This window comes from Kwoniella shandongensis, chromosome 11 (assembly GCF_008629635.2).
Source record: "Kwoniella shandongensis chromosome 11, complete sequence".
Taxonomy (NCBI): domain Eukaryota; kingdom Fungi; phylum Basidiomycota; class Tremellomycetes; order Tremellales; family Cryptococcaceae; genus Kwoniella; species Kwoniella shandongensis.
Window position 1 is genome coordinate 326446 of NC_089297.1, and position 14015 is coordinate 340460.

The 14015-nt window shown below is 49.4% G+C and overlaps 8 protein-coding genes across 8 annotated transcripts; 3 read left to right on the top strand and 5 right to left on the bottom strand.

The window, feature by feature from the left end:
* Positions 1-676: 676 nt before the first annotated feature.
* Positions 677-2730, bottom strand: CI109_106008 (uncharacterized protein; the record flags this gene model as incomplete). Its single annotated transcript, XM_032005100.1, has 3 exons — positions 677-1586; positions 1750-1950; positions 2087-2730. The coding sequence occupies 3 exons, from the start codon at positions 2728-2730 to the stop codon at positions 677-679; spliced, it is 1755 nt and encodes a 584-aa protein (XP_031860612.1).
* Positions 2731-3293: 563 nt separating this feature from the next.
* On the bottom strand, positions 3294-5372 carry CI109_106009 (uncharacterized protein; the record flags this gene model as incomplete). Its single annotated transcript, XM_032005099.1, has 7 exons — positions 3294-3410; positions 3484-3885; positions 3947-4040; positions 4100-4215; positions 4280-4413; positions 4482-5291; positions 5354-5372. 7 exons carry the CDS (start codon positions 5370-5372, stop codon positions 3294-3296), a joined length of 1692 nt encoding a protein of 563 aa, XP_031860611.1.
* A 288-nt stretch (positions 5373-5660) lies between these two features.
* CI109_106010 (uncharacterized protein) lies at positions 5661-7342 on the top strand (the record flags this gene model as incomplete). The annotated part of the gene is made up of 5 exons (XM_032005098.1): positions 5661-6032; positions 6126-6314; positions 6392-6841; positions 6919-7093; positions 7188-7342. The coding sequence occupies 5 exons, from the start codon at positions 5661-5663 to the stop codon at positions 7340-7342; spliced, it is 1341 nt and encodes a 446-aa protein (XP_031860610.1).
* Positions 7343-7597: 255 nt separating this feature from the next.
* Positions 7598-8625, bottom strand: CI109_106011 (NEDD8-conjugating enzyme UBC12; the record flags this gene model as incomplete). The annotated part of the gene is made up of 5 exons (XM_032005097.2): positions 7598-7710; positions 7787-7812; positions 7887-7967; positions 8103-8328; positions 8595-8625. 5 exons carry the CDS (start codon positions 8623-8625, stop codon positions 7598-7600), a joined length of 477 nt encoding a protein of 158 aa, XP_031860609.2.
* Positions 8626-9204: 579 nt separating this feature from the next.
* CI109_106012 (uncharacterized protein) lies at positions 9205-9968 on the top strand (the record flags this gene model as incomplete). The annotated part of the gene is made up of 3 exons (XM_032005096.1): positions 9205-9257; positions 9419-9547; positions 9728-9968. 3 exons carry the CDS (start codon positions 9205-9207, stop codon positions 9966-9968), a joined length of 423 nt encoding a protein of 140 aa, XP_031860608.1.
* A 365-nt stretch (positions 9969-10333) lies between these two features.
* Positions 10334-11949, bottom strand: CI109_106013 (26S protease regulatory subunit 8; the record flags this gene model as incomplete). The annotated part of the gene is made up of 7 exons (XM_032005095.1): positions 10334-10455; positions 10514-10607; positions 10692-10826; positions 10892-11478; positions 11539-11658; positions 11724-11826; positions 11890-11949. 7 exons carry the CDS (start codon positions 11947-11949, stop codon positions 10334-10336), a joined length of 1221 nt encoding a protein of 406 aa, XP_031860607.1.
* A 407-nt stretch (positions 11950-12356) lies between these two features.
* Positions 12357-13189, top strand: CI109_106014 (uncharacterized protein; the record flags this gene model as incomplete). The annotated part of the gene is made up of 4 exons (XM_032005094.1): positions 12357-12385; positions 12458-12692; positions 12812-12979; positions 13061-13189. The coding sequence occupies 4 exons, from the start codon at positions 12357-12359 to the stop codon at positions 13187-13189; spliced, it is 561 nt and encodes a 186-aa protein (XP_031860606.1).
* Positions 13190-13407: 218 nt separating this feature from the next.
* On the bottom strand, positions 13408-13962 carry CI109_106015 (mitochondrial 54S ribosomal protein mL54; the record flags this gene model as incomplete). Its single annotated transcript, XM_032005093.1, has 3 exons — positions 13408-13456; positions 13525-13747; positions 13806-13962. 3 exons carry the CDS (start codon positions 13960-13962, stop codon positions 13408-13410), a joined length of 429 nt encoding a protein of 142 aa, XP_031860605.1.
* Positions 13963-14015: the final 53 nt, after the last annotated feature.

Here is a 14015-nt window from a genome sequence, read left to right on the forward strand (position 1 = left end):
ACCTCTCAAGACATTAGCGAAAGCGAGTCAATCATGTTCAGCACAGGTGAGTGGCCCGTGCCCTCTCCGCTGAGATACATCGAGAGGTAGACATTGCTCCAACTCATTACAGCTCATTATCTATCCGGATCGAATGAAGCTGATAGAGCCTGTTGCGTCGATCGCTCGTAGTCCCTTGCATACGGGAAATGTGTCGGCAAATCATACACTGAAGTATCAAAAGATATGTGTCAGGCAGAGTTCGTCGCTTTCAGACAATGTGTCCAAGTGAGTTGCGCCTCATCGTGATGACTGCCGATGGGCCAAAATTCGGGAAAGAGACGCTGATTAATACGCATCTGTTTACAGAAAGCATTAGGGCGGAAATGGTAATCTACGAATGGTCGCTTTGGAGGATGTAAGAAGAGAAACGAGCCGCTCATAGTTCAGCTGGTGGATCAAGCGATCAAACAAGTTGGCGATCGACAAGGAACAACAATAGTGCAGGGGTCTTGACCATCACACATCGCATGTTACGACACGACGAAGCACTCAATGTACAATTCCGCATGGCAGACCATATAATGTTGTAGCATAATGCAAGTTTTCTATAAGTGCAAATATCTAAGTACGCTCGCTTGTGCGAGAAATGAAATGATGCCAATAGTCAAAAGTCCAAAACCCTCCCACCCCTTAATTACTCCCTATCATCATCCTTGGCTTCTTCCCAAACTACCTTTCCACCACCTCTGCCGAACCTGGCCACTTCACCCATCTTGACCGCCTCCCATTCAACTCTCACAAATACCCACATCCATCTTCGTATCAACTCCAACGCTTCCATCATGAACACTCCACTCTCAATCTCGCTGATCGTATGTAGGTGACTTGAAAGTTTAAGAGACCATGTGAATCGCAAGACGAGGTCTATTATCGTGAATAGATGATAGACTATCGGGTCGGGCAAAAGGAGTGTTTGTCGTAGACCGAAAGCGAATATAGATCTCGTCGAGATGGGAGAAGTAGAGGAAGAAGAAGAGCTTGTTCCGGCTGACGAGGAAGCTAAGCGCGAAGATGGTGGAGAATCAGGGAATTGAGGTCCAGGTGTCGGACAAGGCGATCGTTGATGATTGACAGTTTGGGGTCTCGTAAACAACCTCCTGACTCTCTCCAATAACCCTAAGTCGTGGGTCGATCCCCTTCGTCTAATCCCCGCTCCAAGCCCTGGACTTCCTAGTAATCCCGTACCATCCCTCTTACCTCCTACTTTCGCTCCTAACCAATTATCCACTTCGCACAACGCTAATCCCCAATCCATCTCCACATCCCACCAGAAACTGAACATTGAATTGACACAGACGGCCAATAACCATAATCTGAAAAGACGATGTTCTCCAAACCATCGATCGTGTTTCTCTCCCAGTTCTTGGACCGTGAGTCCTTTGGACTGGGCGATCTCTTTGACCACTGCTTTTTGAGCAGCGGAGAGGAAGATGACGGGGAAGGCTGAAAAGTATTTAAGGGCGTTGGCGAGAGGTCGAGTGGATGTCCAGGATGATTGGTAGTACTCAAGCAGGCATTGGCGGAACCGCAGCATGTACGGTAAACTAGACAATGACGGACAAAGTTATCAGCGAAAGTTCCTATTTTGCGGCCCATGCACGGCCCATGCACTATCATCGTCGGCCTTCACATCCGCGTGTCGGTGCACATTGAGACGCAACATGCCACTTCCAACATCCACAACGTAAAGCAAAACCCAGCACTCACCTGACCATAGCCAATGTGACCCAATTTGACCATCCGGCCTGGCTCACTCTCCCCTGCGTGATACCCCCATTCCATATCTGACAAGCTGAGATCCACATGTCGCCGAGGACTTTGGCGAAACTTGTAAGGATATCGGCGAGGATGACGTCTGAGAAGAACACGGGAGCGGAGAGGGGCGGGAGGAGGATACGTTTCATTGCTCTGGAGAGGAGTAGAAGGAGTTTCATGTTAGCATCTGACCATATGTCTGCCGCTCATAAGTGGTCGAGCCGACAGACGAGATGATGTTTTGTCGGGAAGGATTGAGTCGAGGGTTGTTCTATGATCGCGAGCTCACCTTCTCAGACCCGCTCGTTCTCTCTCTCCTACTCCTCTCCAAGGGACGACCACCCCCGCTCCTACGCCCAGAGCCAACAAACCAGGTATCACTCTCCACTTCTCCATCTCCTCTTCTTCGCCCCCACTCAACAATCTGAACAATAACCAACCCCCACCGCACCATAACGTATAAAGCAAGAAAAGCTTGTATATCGGTCCATGTAGTTTGTTACTTGGTGGTCGGATTATACGTCCCCCAGCAGCTATCGAATTCAATGCGGTAGGTCGTTTTGGTGTATCAGGTTCTCGGTCGTCGTCCAAAGAAATCGCATTGCCTAATCTTGGATGATGAAGATGTCTTTCACCCAGTTCAATCGTTTCTCCTTCGACACCACTGCCGTTCCCTAGATCCAGTGCTAATAATCCCTCATCATCTTCTGATACAGGTCTTTCCTCCCTCAAATCTAATATCCAACTAGTATCCAGACCCAACGAAGAGAGGATATGCAAGTTCACAGCCCAGAGTAATTGGGCTAATCCGACGAGGAACAGGACTCGGAAGGGGAGGGGGAAAGATGCTGAGAATCCAGGTAACTCGAGATGTTTGTGGGTCGAATGTGAGTCGGTGGGGAATTCGGGCGAAGGGGGAGAATCGATATCCATGATGCTTAGACAGTAGAAGTAGGCAACGTGTATTGTATGCCAGATATTGTTATAGGAGTAGAGAGGTCGTTCTTGATTCACAGCCAGGCGGACGTTTTCGGCGCACAGACGATTTTGTTGTGGTCCGCTCACGCACACACGAGTTGGAGCGGTGTCACACCAATTGGCGGGTTAGCTGTACTCGCTCGCAGCCGCGGGAGGTTGAGTAGGTCGTCAAATCGTCGTCAGAGACATCTATAAGTTGCGTCGTGATAGGATGCAAGCAACAAACGAACAAACGGACAAGCATTCCAATGTTGAGAGGAGAAAGCGACCACCCCTCGCGTTCAGGTCCAAGCAGCTGGGTGAAATAAAACGGGGAGTAACGTGGCGTGGCGCGCTCCGTTTGCGGGAAACAGACAGACACAAGCGAGGAACAAAAAGGGTGACTGACCACAACTCATTGACTCGTGCCAATGTTCCATGCAGGTGGATTCACAGGAACGTATCGCAGGTGGTACAGCAACAGCTATACATCATTATCATATCGTCAAAACAATCATAAAATGTATATGCACTGTCCCTCATCTCTCTCCGTTCGAGATCAGACCCATACCCTGACGCATCACTTCCGCATCGAACACTGCGTCGTGCACCAGCCCCGAAAGCTTCTGTAATGCCGTTTGCTGTGTTGCGAGGATCTGAAAACCACATGAACAGAATGGTCAGCAACTGACTCCCCACTTGCATACACCACACCGTCGCTTCACTCACATCTGCCACTTCGGCCAGAGCCTTTTCATCTGCCAACCAACCATCCCTTCCTTCTGAACTTCTCGTCTTTCTTCTCCTCCTGATCTCCTCAAGCTGGCCCCAAAGCTCGTTCAATTGACCCAATAATCTACCTTTACTCGTTCCCGCTCCTCCTAATCCGGCACGAATCACATTCTTCCCCTTGCCCTCCAGCTCCCCCTTCACGTTCTCAAGTTGCGCTTGCATCTCGGCTTCTTCTTGTCTGAACGCGGTCGATTGGATCAGAGGGATGTATTGGGGAGTCTGAGCGGCGAGATGGATCAATCGATGTTGCAATTGATTTTGACGAGCTTGGAGGTTTTGTAATCTGATAGATGCGGATAATGATGTTTGTCGAGTATGGGAAAGGGCTTGAGTGATCTCCTGATTGGCAGAGTAAATCATCATCAGCTGCCGACTTGATTCACATTTCTGTACAACTCACCTTGATGCGTTGTTGGTGGACGCTAGCAAGATTTTCCTGCGCTTGTTCTCGCTTCTTCACATCCGCCCATCCAGTCGCCAGTACAGGGACCATGCTGGAGTTCAATCTTGTGATGAGCCGGGAAGCCTACATTCCAGGGGACCTCGAGCTTACCTATTCGGGTCCGGGTTATCTCTCAGAGCCTTTGCCCATTTAGCATCATCGTTAGCCCCCGCTGGTCTGCCATATCTTCCAGCTGTGCCCTCCTCGACGACATTGTAGAAGAAGTACTACGGTTACAGGATCAGTCATTGTTCGTTCTGAGATCCCAAGCTCAAGTCTAGCAAAGCTCACCTTGAATCGACAGTCTGGGTTATTTGTGTCCCAAGCGCTTTGCACGTTCTTGATTCTCGTCTCAATATCTACCTCCTGCTTGATTCCGAATGGATTTGAGTTGGACGTGGACGCAGCTAACGACGAGTTACCCCCTGCAGTCGGATGACTATCAGCACCGTAATATATCTGAACTGAGACCAAATGCAAGGTGGTGGCTCACATTGCTGTTGTTGCTGCTGTTGCTGTTGAGGTTGAACCGTACTGCCAAACAAGCTCGATCCTCCCTGTTGTTGGCCTGCTTGCGATTGTTGTCCAAATCCACCTCCTCCACCAAACAAGCTCGATCCGCCCGCTTGTTGCGGCTGCTGCGTTGTCGAGCCAAATAGACCGCCCGCTTGTGACAGCTGAGCCGTGGATCCGAAAAGTCCGCCTCCTTGTGTGGGTTGAGCTGTAGATCCAAATAGACCACCGCCTTGTTGTGTTCCTGGTTGTTGTTGATTTTGAGCTGTCGAGCCGAACAATCCTCCACTGGAGGGTTGCTGTTGTTGTGTTGTCGAACCAAATAGACCCGTTCCAGCTGGTTTTTGCGCTTGGGTCTGACCGAACAACCCTCCACCTGTATTCGTACTTGCATTTCCAAACAATCCTCCTCCACCCTGTTGTTGCTGTTGTGGTTGAGATTGACCGAACAGACCGCCTCCGCCTTGTTGTTGTTGTTGGTTTTGCTGGGTATTAGTTGACCCGAACAACCCCGTTCCCGTGTTACTGGTTGCTCCTCCAGGTGCTGAACCAAACAAGCTGCCTGTTTGAGGTTGTGATTGTGCGTTGGTAGTTGATCCGAAGAGACCACTACCGCCTTGTGCGGGTTGTTGCTGCTGCTGTTGCTGGGTATTCCCGAAAAGGGAGGTCGAAGGGTTTGAGGGCTGTTGTGGAGCTGCACCGAAGAGGGAAGTACCGCCCGAGGTTGAAGCTTGAGGATTGGGAGTTGCGAATCCTCCAAAGGTCGGCTTTGCAGCGGTGGAGGTGGCACCTACACAAGGAGGAATCAGGTTTAGCTACATGCTACGGCTCACGAGCAGGATGAACACTCACCGAAGCCGCCGAAGGACATGTTGGACAGGTATGAGCTGGTGTTTGGAACGTTATCTATCTAGAGGAAGGACGAAAGATAAATGTCTATAGTTGATGAACATGAATTCCGGACAGGAGGTGACTTCGCGACTGCTCTCTTGCGGCGATATGAACTGATGCTGCCCCATACAATCGGAGTTATCGTCAATGTGGCACACCTTCCCCTCCCTTCCCTCCACTTTCTCTGTCCCCCTCGTCATGCATCTATGCCTATATTGTGATCATTGTTACTTTGACTACTGACGAGGACCATACTTTACAGCTCGAGATGTCGCTCAGGTCAACGGTCAGATCAGCAACGGAGAGAGCTCTGATAGCTCGGCGAGTCATAGCGCCTCACTCCTTGTCATGTCGGAACCTCACCATATCGAGCTCGTCCGCTCGTTTCACGACGTCGACAACGGATACTCCGCTGCGATCTTCTCGATACATATCCTTGGGACAAGCTCCAACTCATTTGGCTGTCAGACTGACAATTCGACACTACTCGACTGAGATTACCAAAAAAGCACTCCCACCGGCTCAACAAGTATCATATGATCGTCTTCGACCTGTTATCGATACTTTCGAAGCTCCCATTGACTGGGCGGTAGCATACGGTAGCGGAGTAATGAAGCAAGCCAAGCGGAAAGAAGGTGATGTGAGTGTCCACTCACTCAAACAAAAGGCTCAGCGTCGGCCCCTTCTGTCCAGTATGTAACGGGCGTAAAGCTGACGACTGTCTTGTTCACAGCCTCCACCGCTGACAGATTTCCTCCTCTCCACACCATCAGCGGTCGATTTCCACACGACTAATTTGAAACAAAACCCATCACATTATCCTCTGTACGCGCGTCTGATGGGCGGAGAGAGGATAGCTTGGGCACAAGAGAGCTATGGAGCAGGAGTATGGTACGTTACCATGGTGAACGTGAATGGCTTGGTGAGTTGCCTTGTTTCCCAGTACTTGAGCTTTTGTTGCGCGTTAAGCTGAGATCATTGTGACTTGCTATGGCTCAGGACGTCAAATACGGGGTCATCTCTTCTGCTACTCTCCAACGCGATCTTGAAGAGTGGACGACATTCTACCTTTCTGGGCGATTACACAAACCCGTCTTACCCCTCCTACTCTCCCCAACCGCTCCATCCCTTTCTTCCGCCTTGGAATCAAACCTCCATTCAGCACTCTGTGTCGCACTCATTCTTTCTCCACCAGAATTCACAGAGGATGAACTGTGGGAACGTATTGCAGGGTTGAGTTATTCAGGTGATCCAAGGATGAGTGTCCCCGGTGCGGAGAATCCGGACAAAGTGAAGAATATCGTCAAAGGGGATGGAGCGAGAGAGGGTTTTAGAGCAATGTATGGGCCTTTCTTGACAGATTTGGGATTGAGCTGGGAGATTCAGGAGGAGAAGTCTGATGTGGATGCGGAATGGGTTTGGAAAGGTGAAGGAGAGGAAGTGATCGTGGTAAGTTGTCGCTGTCCACTCATCGAAAAGGCAATGGAGCAAAGAGCTGACGCCTTGATGGCGTTGCGATGGGATAGCAACCCGATACACCGCAACATGCTGCATCTCTAGCGACTCACATGCCTATAAACCTCAAGCAAGCTGTCGCGAGACATTATGCGCCATTGCATAACAACCTTGGTACGGCTAGAGAAGCAGCAAACTGGTTCGAACCTGTCCAAGATTGGACTTATACTTCAGCCGTTTCAGAAGGTGAGTGCAACATCGCGTATGATCAACCTCAAGATCTAGTCTATGGGATCAGAATGGGCCGTGAGCTGATTATTGTTTGATGCTTGCGATCTAGAACTGCGAAGAATCATCGGGCGACCAGCTCTCAGACAATCCATAAAAGGGCTGTTCACAGCTGGACCTGTCAAGAGTTTCTATTACAGCTTAGCAAAAGTGAGAAAATGGTTGAGTGGGAGGAAGCAGATCTTGCCACCTTCGCAAAAGTTGTAAGACCACAGGAGTAGAGCTTGTTCCCAGAATCGGGAGGGAAGCGCAGCATAGATAGATACCCAGCATCAGTACAGCTTAGTCATCATACCCTAACAGTTCATAGGGGACAATGGAATTGACCCATGTACATCTCTGCATATATCATTAGTCTACAATACTCCTGCGATATCGTCCGGTCCTCTTCGCGACTACGAGTCCTCAGACATGTCATTCCGTCTTCGTCATCTCGTCCTGTCACGCCGCTCTCTGCGCGATTTACGCCTTAAGGACTCGATCGAACGATTCGCCTCGAACAGTCCCGCCACGCATCGATGTCTTGACGTTCTGAACGAATCCATCTCGATTACGTCGAAGATCTTCAGCGGCATCTAAGATAAGCAAACGAAAAAGGTCAGTATACGTAGTCTGCAGCATCGTCAACAGCGACATGCGTAAAGTACACACCTTTGTTCAGTGGATCGTCAGGGTTACTGAAAGGTGGAATATCAGCGATCAGTGTTCGTCAGATTGAATCGGTATCACAAGTAGGGGAACAATGACTTACGGCTCGAGGAAGAGATACTGGATACCGATCATGACGGAGGAAAGGTTAAGAACGGGTTTCCAGTCTTCTCGCAGGATGTTTCTGCGGAGTAGGAGCCACCGTGTTAGCACTTGCCTTCCATACGAACGATTTCCGATCCCTCTTGGTACAGCGTCGACGAACAGTCCAAGCCCGCGACATCCAATATTATATACAAAGAAGAGAAGAAGCACTCACAAACAGACATTCCCCTCCAGATCCAAATTCGGATGATAGATCTTCTGGGTACATCTCACTTTTGGCGGTTCATGTGGATAATTGGCATTGATCGCAAAAGTGAATTTGAACTCGCCGCCTTTGTAAATCCCTTCGTCGGGTGTGATAGTCAGTGTGAAGTTGAGGACGTCGGCAGGGTCGGGGAAATGGGTGGTCATGGTGGTAGGGAGTTCGAGCTCGGTCAGGTCTGTGTGAGGCGTAGCGGAGCGTTTCGCAGCCGGATGTGAGAAGTCCAGTTCCCATTTTGTTTATGGGTGAGAGGGGTGAAGGAGCAGCACGTGAGGACGTAGCGAGAGAAAGCGCAGAACAGTCGAAGGATTCGGGATATGTTTATGCGACGACAGATGGATCAAGGAAGATAACGGTACATCAGTCAGCATATCTCCATCATCATCAAGTCTCGAGCCAAGCAACTGTTTCTCCTTGAGGAATAGTATAGAACGCGATACTCACCCTTCTGCACTCGTAATTGCGCCGCCGTCATCTTTGGCTTCTTCTTTGCTGCCGCCTCTTCGGTCTTCTTAACCGACCAAAGCTGAATACGCAGACATATGTCGAGTCGAGGGAAGGATCAAGAGCAAGCGATGGCGTTGATATACGGCACAGTAATTGAGTAGACCCATATCGTTGATGGATTTACGAGGACCGATAATTGTTGTAATGGACAGGGACAGAGTGAAGGGTGATACGAAGTCGAAGAATAGTCAACGAGTTAGTCAGAATGGTTGAGAAGAGGGTGGCAATGAGATACAGCAAGACATACCTTGATCATCCTGCAAACCTTCCTTTACGATCTACTACGGTATATGGGTATGTGTGATCTTTGATCCGGGTGAGGAGAATTGCTCTTTTTGATGTCTCTGAGACTCACTGTATTGATGGTGAAGGACGAGAATGAACAACAGATAGATAGCTTCGAATCGTGTCAACCAACTCCTTCGTCCGTCCGGGTTGACCTCCACTTCCAACCAAGTCAAGCCAAAATAGTCGGTCTTGATCTCCTTCTGCGTCTCTTCTCTCTGCACCGTACATTCACGACTCCATCTGAATTCAAGTCTCAAGCATGGCATCTCAACAAGCCGAAGCAGGTCCATCAAGAGAAGGTTGGCACACCGTGTGAGTGGCTCCTCCATTTCATGCTACAATTAACTTCTAATCCACTTCCTCGGCGACTACTGCCTGTGGGCAATTTACCTCGTTGTCGCTCGGACTGGACTTGCAACTCGAGGCAATACAAGCACATGTACTGAGTCGAACCTCATGTTTGTCCGCTGTAGTACCCTCCGTGTCCCTTTCCACTCTCCTGAACATGCTCGAGTAGCCCAAAGAGCGCTCGAAGTCGATAGAGAACAGAATGGGACGTTCGTCTCGAGGGAAATAGAAGTTGAAGGGGATGTCTTGGTCGTGTGAGTGTGGTTCTAGTCACAATTCGTGGGCTATCCTACATGTCGTTCCGTTTAATACTTCAAGACCCTATGTCTTCGTTGGGACCCTCCTTTTTACCGCTGCAACGAAAAACATCCAACTCGTCACGATACTCCTAACTCTGCTGGTTGACGGTACTGACTTCTCATCTATCGATGTAGTGACTACGCCGCGACGACCGTCCGACTCCTTCGTCTGGCCACAAACTCCTTCTTATCATCTGTCGACCTCGTCCTTCGTACAATGTCATCTTTCGCACCTGACCCATCAGATTTTAGACCGAGCGATGAAGAGTTGGAAAGAGTAAGAGAGGAGGCGAATCGTGCAACGAAAGGAGGCGGCAAGGGTATAGAGTTGAGAGGGGATGGGAAAGGAGCAGGTAGTGGAGAAGAGGTCAGATAAAGAGCGATGTGACTGCGATGTTTGAATCTGCGCGGATTTGGCTGTACACGCTGAGGAAAGCGGACCTCATCAAGCTGTTTGCGTAGTAGAGTGTCCGATGTACACCTCCTTGTGGTATATATGCTTCTCTTCTCCTGCCGGTCCCGATTCCATCCTGCAAGTCGCTTCAATCCAACGCTTCTTGCTGGACAGCGGACTCGTTAGGCTTTAGTCTCGATCCAACGTTCTACCTCCGGATCAATCATCGCTCTGTTCTTGCCCTAGCCTCATCAATCTGCCAGCTCTGCAAAGTCTCTTCTGCGACCGACAACAGGCCGCACGTGCAATCTCCATGTCATGCAATTCATTACTACTGATGATCGATTCTAGCTGAAAAGCCTGTTCACACTCATGTTCCCCTCGGCATTCTTCTTCAAAACCTTTGCCACCGCCATCTCGAAATCTTCCTGACCCACATATTGCCGTCTCTCTCGGAGGGCGTACATACCTACGTTCGTTCATTGAGTCAGCCACGAGCTGCGCTGAAGTGGTGCACTTGGACTTACCAGCTTCGGTACAGATACCTCGCACTTCGGCACCTGAACAGTGGCCCATCTTTTCGGCCAGCGATCGGAAGTTGATACCTCTTTGCAGGGACATCTGGTGAATAGTTTGTCAGCTTGCAGATCCACACCCACACGTATTGCGTGAAAGTCTGATGGAAAAGTCAGGAGCTAAACGTACCTTTCTCGAGTGAATCTTCAAAATGGTAATTCGTGCTTCGGGGTTGGGTGGAGGGAACTCGATCTTCCTGTCAATACGTCCAGGTCGGAGCAAGGCTGAATCGAGGATATCTATACGGTTGGTAGCCATGATGACCTGTAGAATGATGGTTGTTGTCAGCTCAGATCGCAACGTGGCAGAAATGGAGCTGATCAACCTACCTTGATGTTCTTGGTCGGTTCAAATCCATCCAACTGGTTCAACAACTCCATCATCGTTCTTTGCACTTCTGAATCTCCTCCACCACCACCTTCACCACCTCTCGAAGAACCGATCGAATCGATCTCATCCATGAAAATGATACTTGGCGCATGTTCTCTTGCCATCACGAACAGTTCTCTGACCATCCTACTTCCCTCTCCGATATACTTCTGAACCAATTCACTTCCGGATACTCTGATAAATCGACAATCTGTATGGTGGGCGACTGCTCTTGCAAGCAATGTCTTTCCTGTTCCGGGAGGACCGTACAACAGGACACCTTTAGGTTGGGCGATACCGAGAGATTCGAACAATTCGGGGTGTTTGACGGGTAATTCGATGACCTCTTTGATCTCCTTGATCTGCTTGTCGAGACCACCAACCATCTCATATGTCGAATCGGGAACTTTCTCAACCATCATGAGGGATACGAGAGGATCGATCTTGTTGGGAAGAATTGAGTGGAGGAGATATGAATCGGCTCGAAGGGCGACTCGAAGATTGGGTGTAAGAGCGGAAATAGGGATATCAGGAGAGAAGTCGACAACTGCAAAGCAGAACAAAATCAGCTTCCCAGCTACACTGTGCGATAATCTAGCTGACTCACCATATTTGCCTTCAGGCTGAACCTTCACCAGGACCTTCTTCTTCCCCATAACCTTGACAACCTCTCCCACATAACTTCCGGGTTCTTGGAGCACTTGCAACTCCTCACGTAGTAATCGGACTGGTCGAACAAATGAGAATCAGCTACTTGTTACGTCCACAATGCGATTAAGGAAGCTGACATACCTCTTGTATTGAGCGCATTTCGCTGAGCTTCCAAACGTCGCAAGTTCTGAGTCTTCTTGCTGATGTCCAACTCGGCAGCTTCGATCTTGTTCTGGTAGTACGTCTAAGAGGCGAATTTGGTCAGTTCTGAGCCCTCTGGTCGTGCTGATCGGATGCTCTTGCTCACTTTGATGCTGCCTGCTCCCGAAGACGGAGCCTTGGGCAGCTTCTGTGTAGCTACGGCCATGGCTGTTCAAGCGGAGGTGTGTAGGATGATCGGTAGTTGGGGAACGGAGGGATCGTGATGTTTTGTTGCTTTTGTCTCAATTGCGTTTCCTGAAGGCCGAGGATAGTATGTTCTGCGTGACACAGAGGTAATATGGACAATAATCGAATGTAAGTGGAGAGTTGGATAGATGTGGTCACTGAGCTTCAGTCGAGATCATCATCCAACGACGACGACGCGTGAGCTAGGAGGAAGGGAGGGTTTGATAACGATTACTCCAGAAGTTTGCCACGTCATGTCCGTCTGGTGATGTCCGTTGGATCTACCGTCATGATGCCTCGCGTATGATGGGATGTTGTTGTTGAGTTGAAATGCATCTATCTCTAAGAAATTGGACACGAGAAACCATCACTACATATCTACACAGCATGAAATTACGACATAACGACTCGTCACGGTGAGTACATCTCTTGTCTTGAGCACAACTTATGCAACCTAGGTGACTGATAGCTAGTTCTCGTGTCAGTAGATCCACCGTCCTCTCATTCATCTTCTCCCTCCTCCTCTTTTCAACTCCGGTCCTAGCCGATCCCGTACAATCGTCCTCTACTTCAAGATGGATCTACACATCACGCCTAGATAGCGAAGCGAGTAACTTGGTGGGCAGAGCCGAGAAGGGCAAAAAGCCTGAATATGTCGCTCATCCTGCTGGTGATTTGGTCTGTAGACCGTTCGGAGAATGCTCGCCGTGTCCTCGTGATGAGGTGAGTGGCGCGGTCATCTCAACATACTGGTGTGTGGAGGAAGAGGAACCTTGGTCTCTTTACCACGCAACCGCTCAATACGTCTGCAGGATACTTACCAACGGACTCCCCATTTGCAGCTCGATCAACCTTTCTGTCTGCCATTCGGAAATAGACGATTACTACATTGTATCCCTGCCGCCAAAGCCGACAGTCCCTCAACATCTTCACAAGGCGGAGAAGTACCAGCTTGGGAAGCTTGCGGGAAAGTCATCAAGAAAGAACGGCAAGATTACTGGGAATTTGTGGTATGTCGTCTCTTTATCTCTCATCCACGAACGACTACAGCGTAGGTGAAGGCAAAGACTGATCAGATGATGTGTCTGCAGACTGCAAACCTCCTGTTCCTCATTGTGGCTCTCACGATATTATGGGCGAGAACGTCGGCGTTGGCAACGGAGCAATATAGACAGTTAGCTGCAAGAATCGGTATACCAGGTGGGGGTTGGGTGAGATGAGACCACGTATCACTACAGCTACCATGTTCATTTCCGCCTACTTTGCCAGACATAGCTTCTACGATCTTCTCTGTCCTTCACTTGCGAGAGAGCGACTCGACCTGCAGTCTATCGGTGGTTTAGAAGGTTTCAAGTAGCCGGCCATCTAAATCCTTGTTGCGTCCCCAGAGCCCAGGTTCGACACGCACTCATAGCTCCAAATCATACATTAATGATCATTATGTTGTAGATTTAAGATAATTTGAAGCCTTGATCTTCTCCCGGTTGCTATACATTCAGAACGTCATACAATCAGCCTAGTCCATTGGTCCTGACCTCGTCACTTCGGCACTTACAGGTTCTTCAATTTTCTCTTCTCCTTCACGACATCAAACCCTTGCTGTCCCTCTTGACTGAGATGCACCTCGTTCTCCACCGCCTTGTGGGCTTTGCTAGTATCATCCAATAATGTCCAGAGCCACGTAGGATACTGATCATCTGGAAGTGCGACAGGATCGGGTTTGTCTTTAAGGATAGAAAGACCGGTGAGTGTTGTTCCGGGCAGACATGATGAGAGGGCTAACGGAAGGATATCAGTACTGAAGTATAAGAAGTTGTGAGTGTCGATTAGGCTCACCTTTGGCGGTCTTGACCTTTTTCGGTTTAGGGGTAGAGGAAGACGCAGGAGAGGATGAAGAGGACGAAGAGGAAGAGGAGAAAGAAGCGACACCGATCCGAGCGGTCTGAGTCAGCCGTCTTGAAGCGCTCCGAGAGACGATAGTGGCGAGCGACATTGTGATGATTTGATTGTGTTTATTGGTGCTTCACAGAAGTTAGAATTGTGATT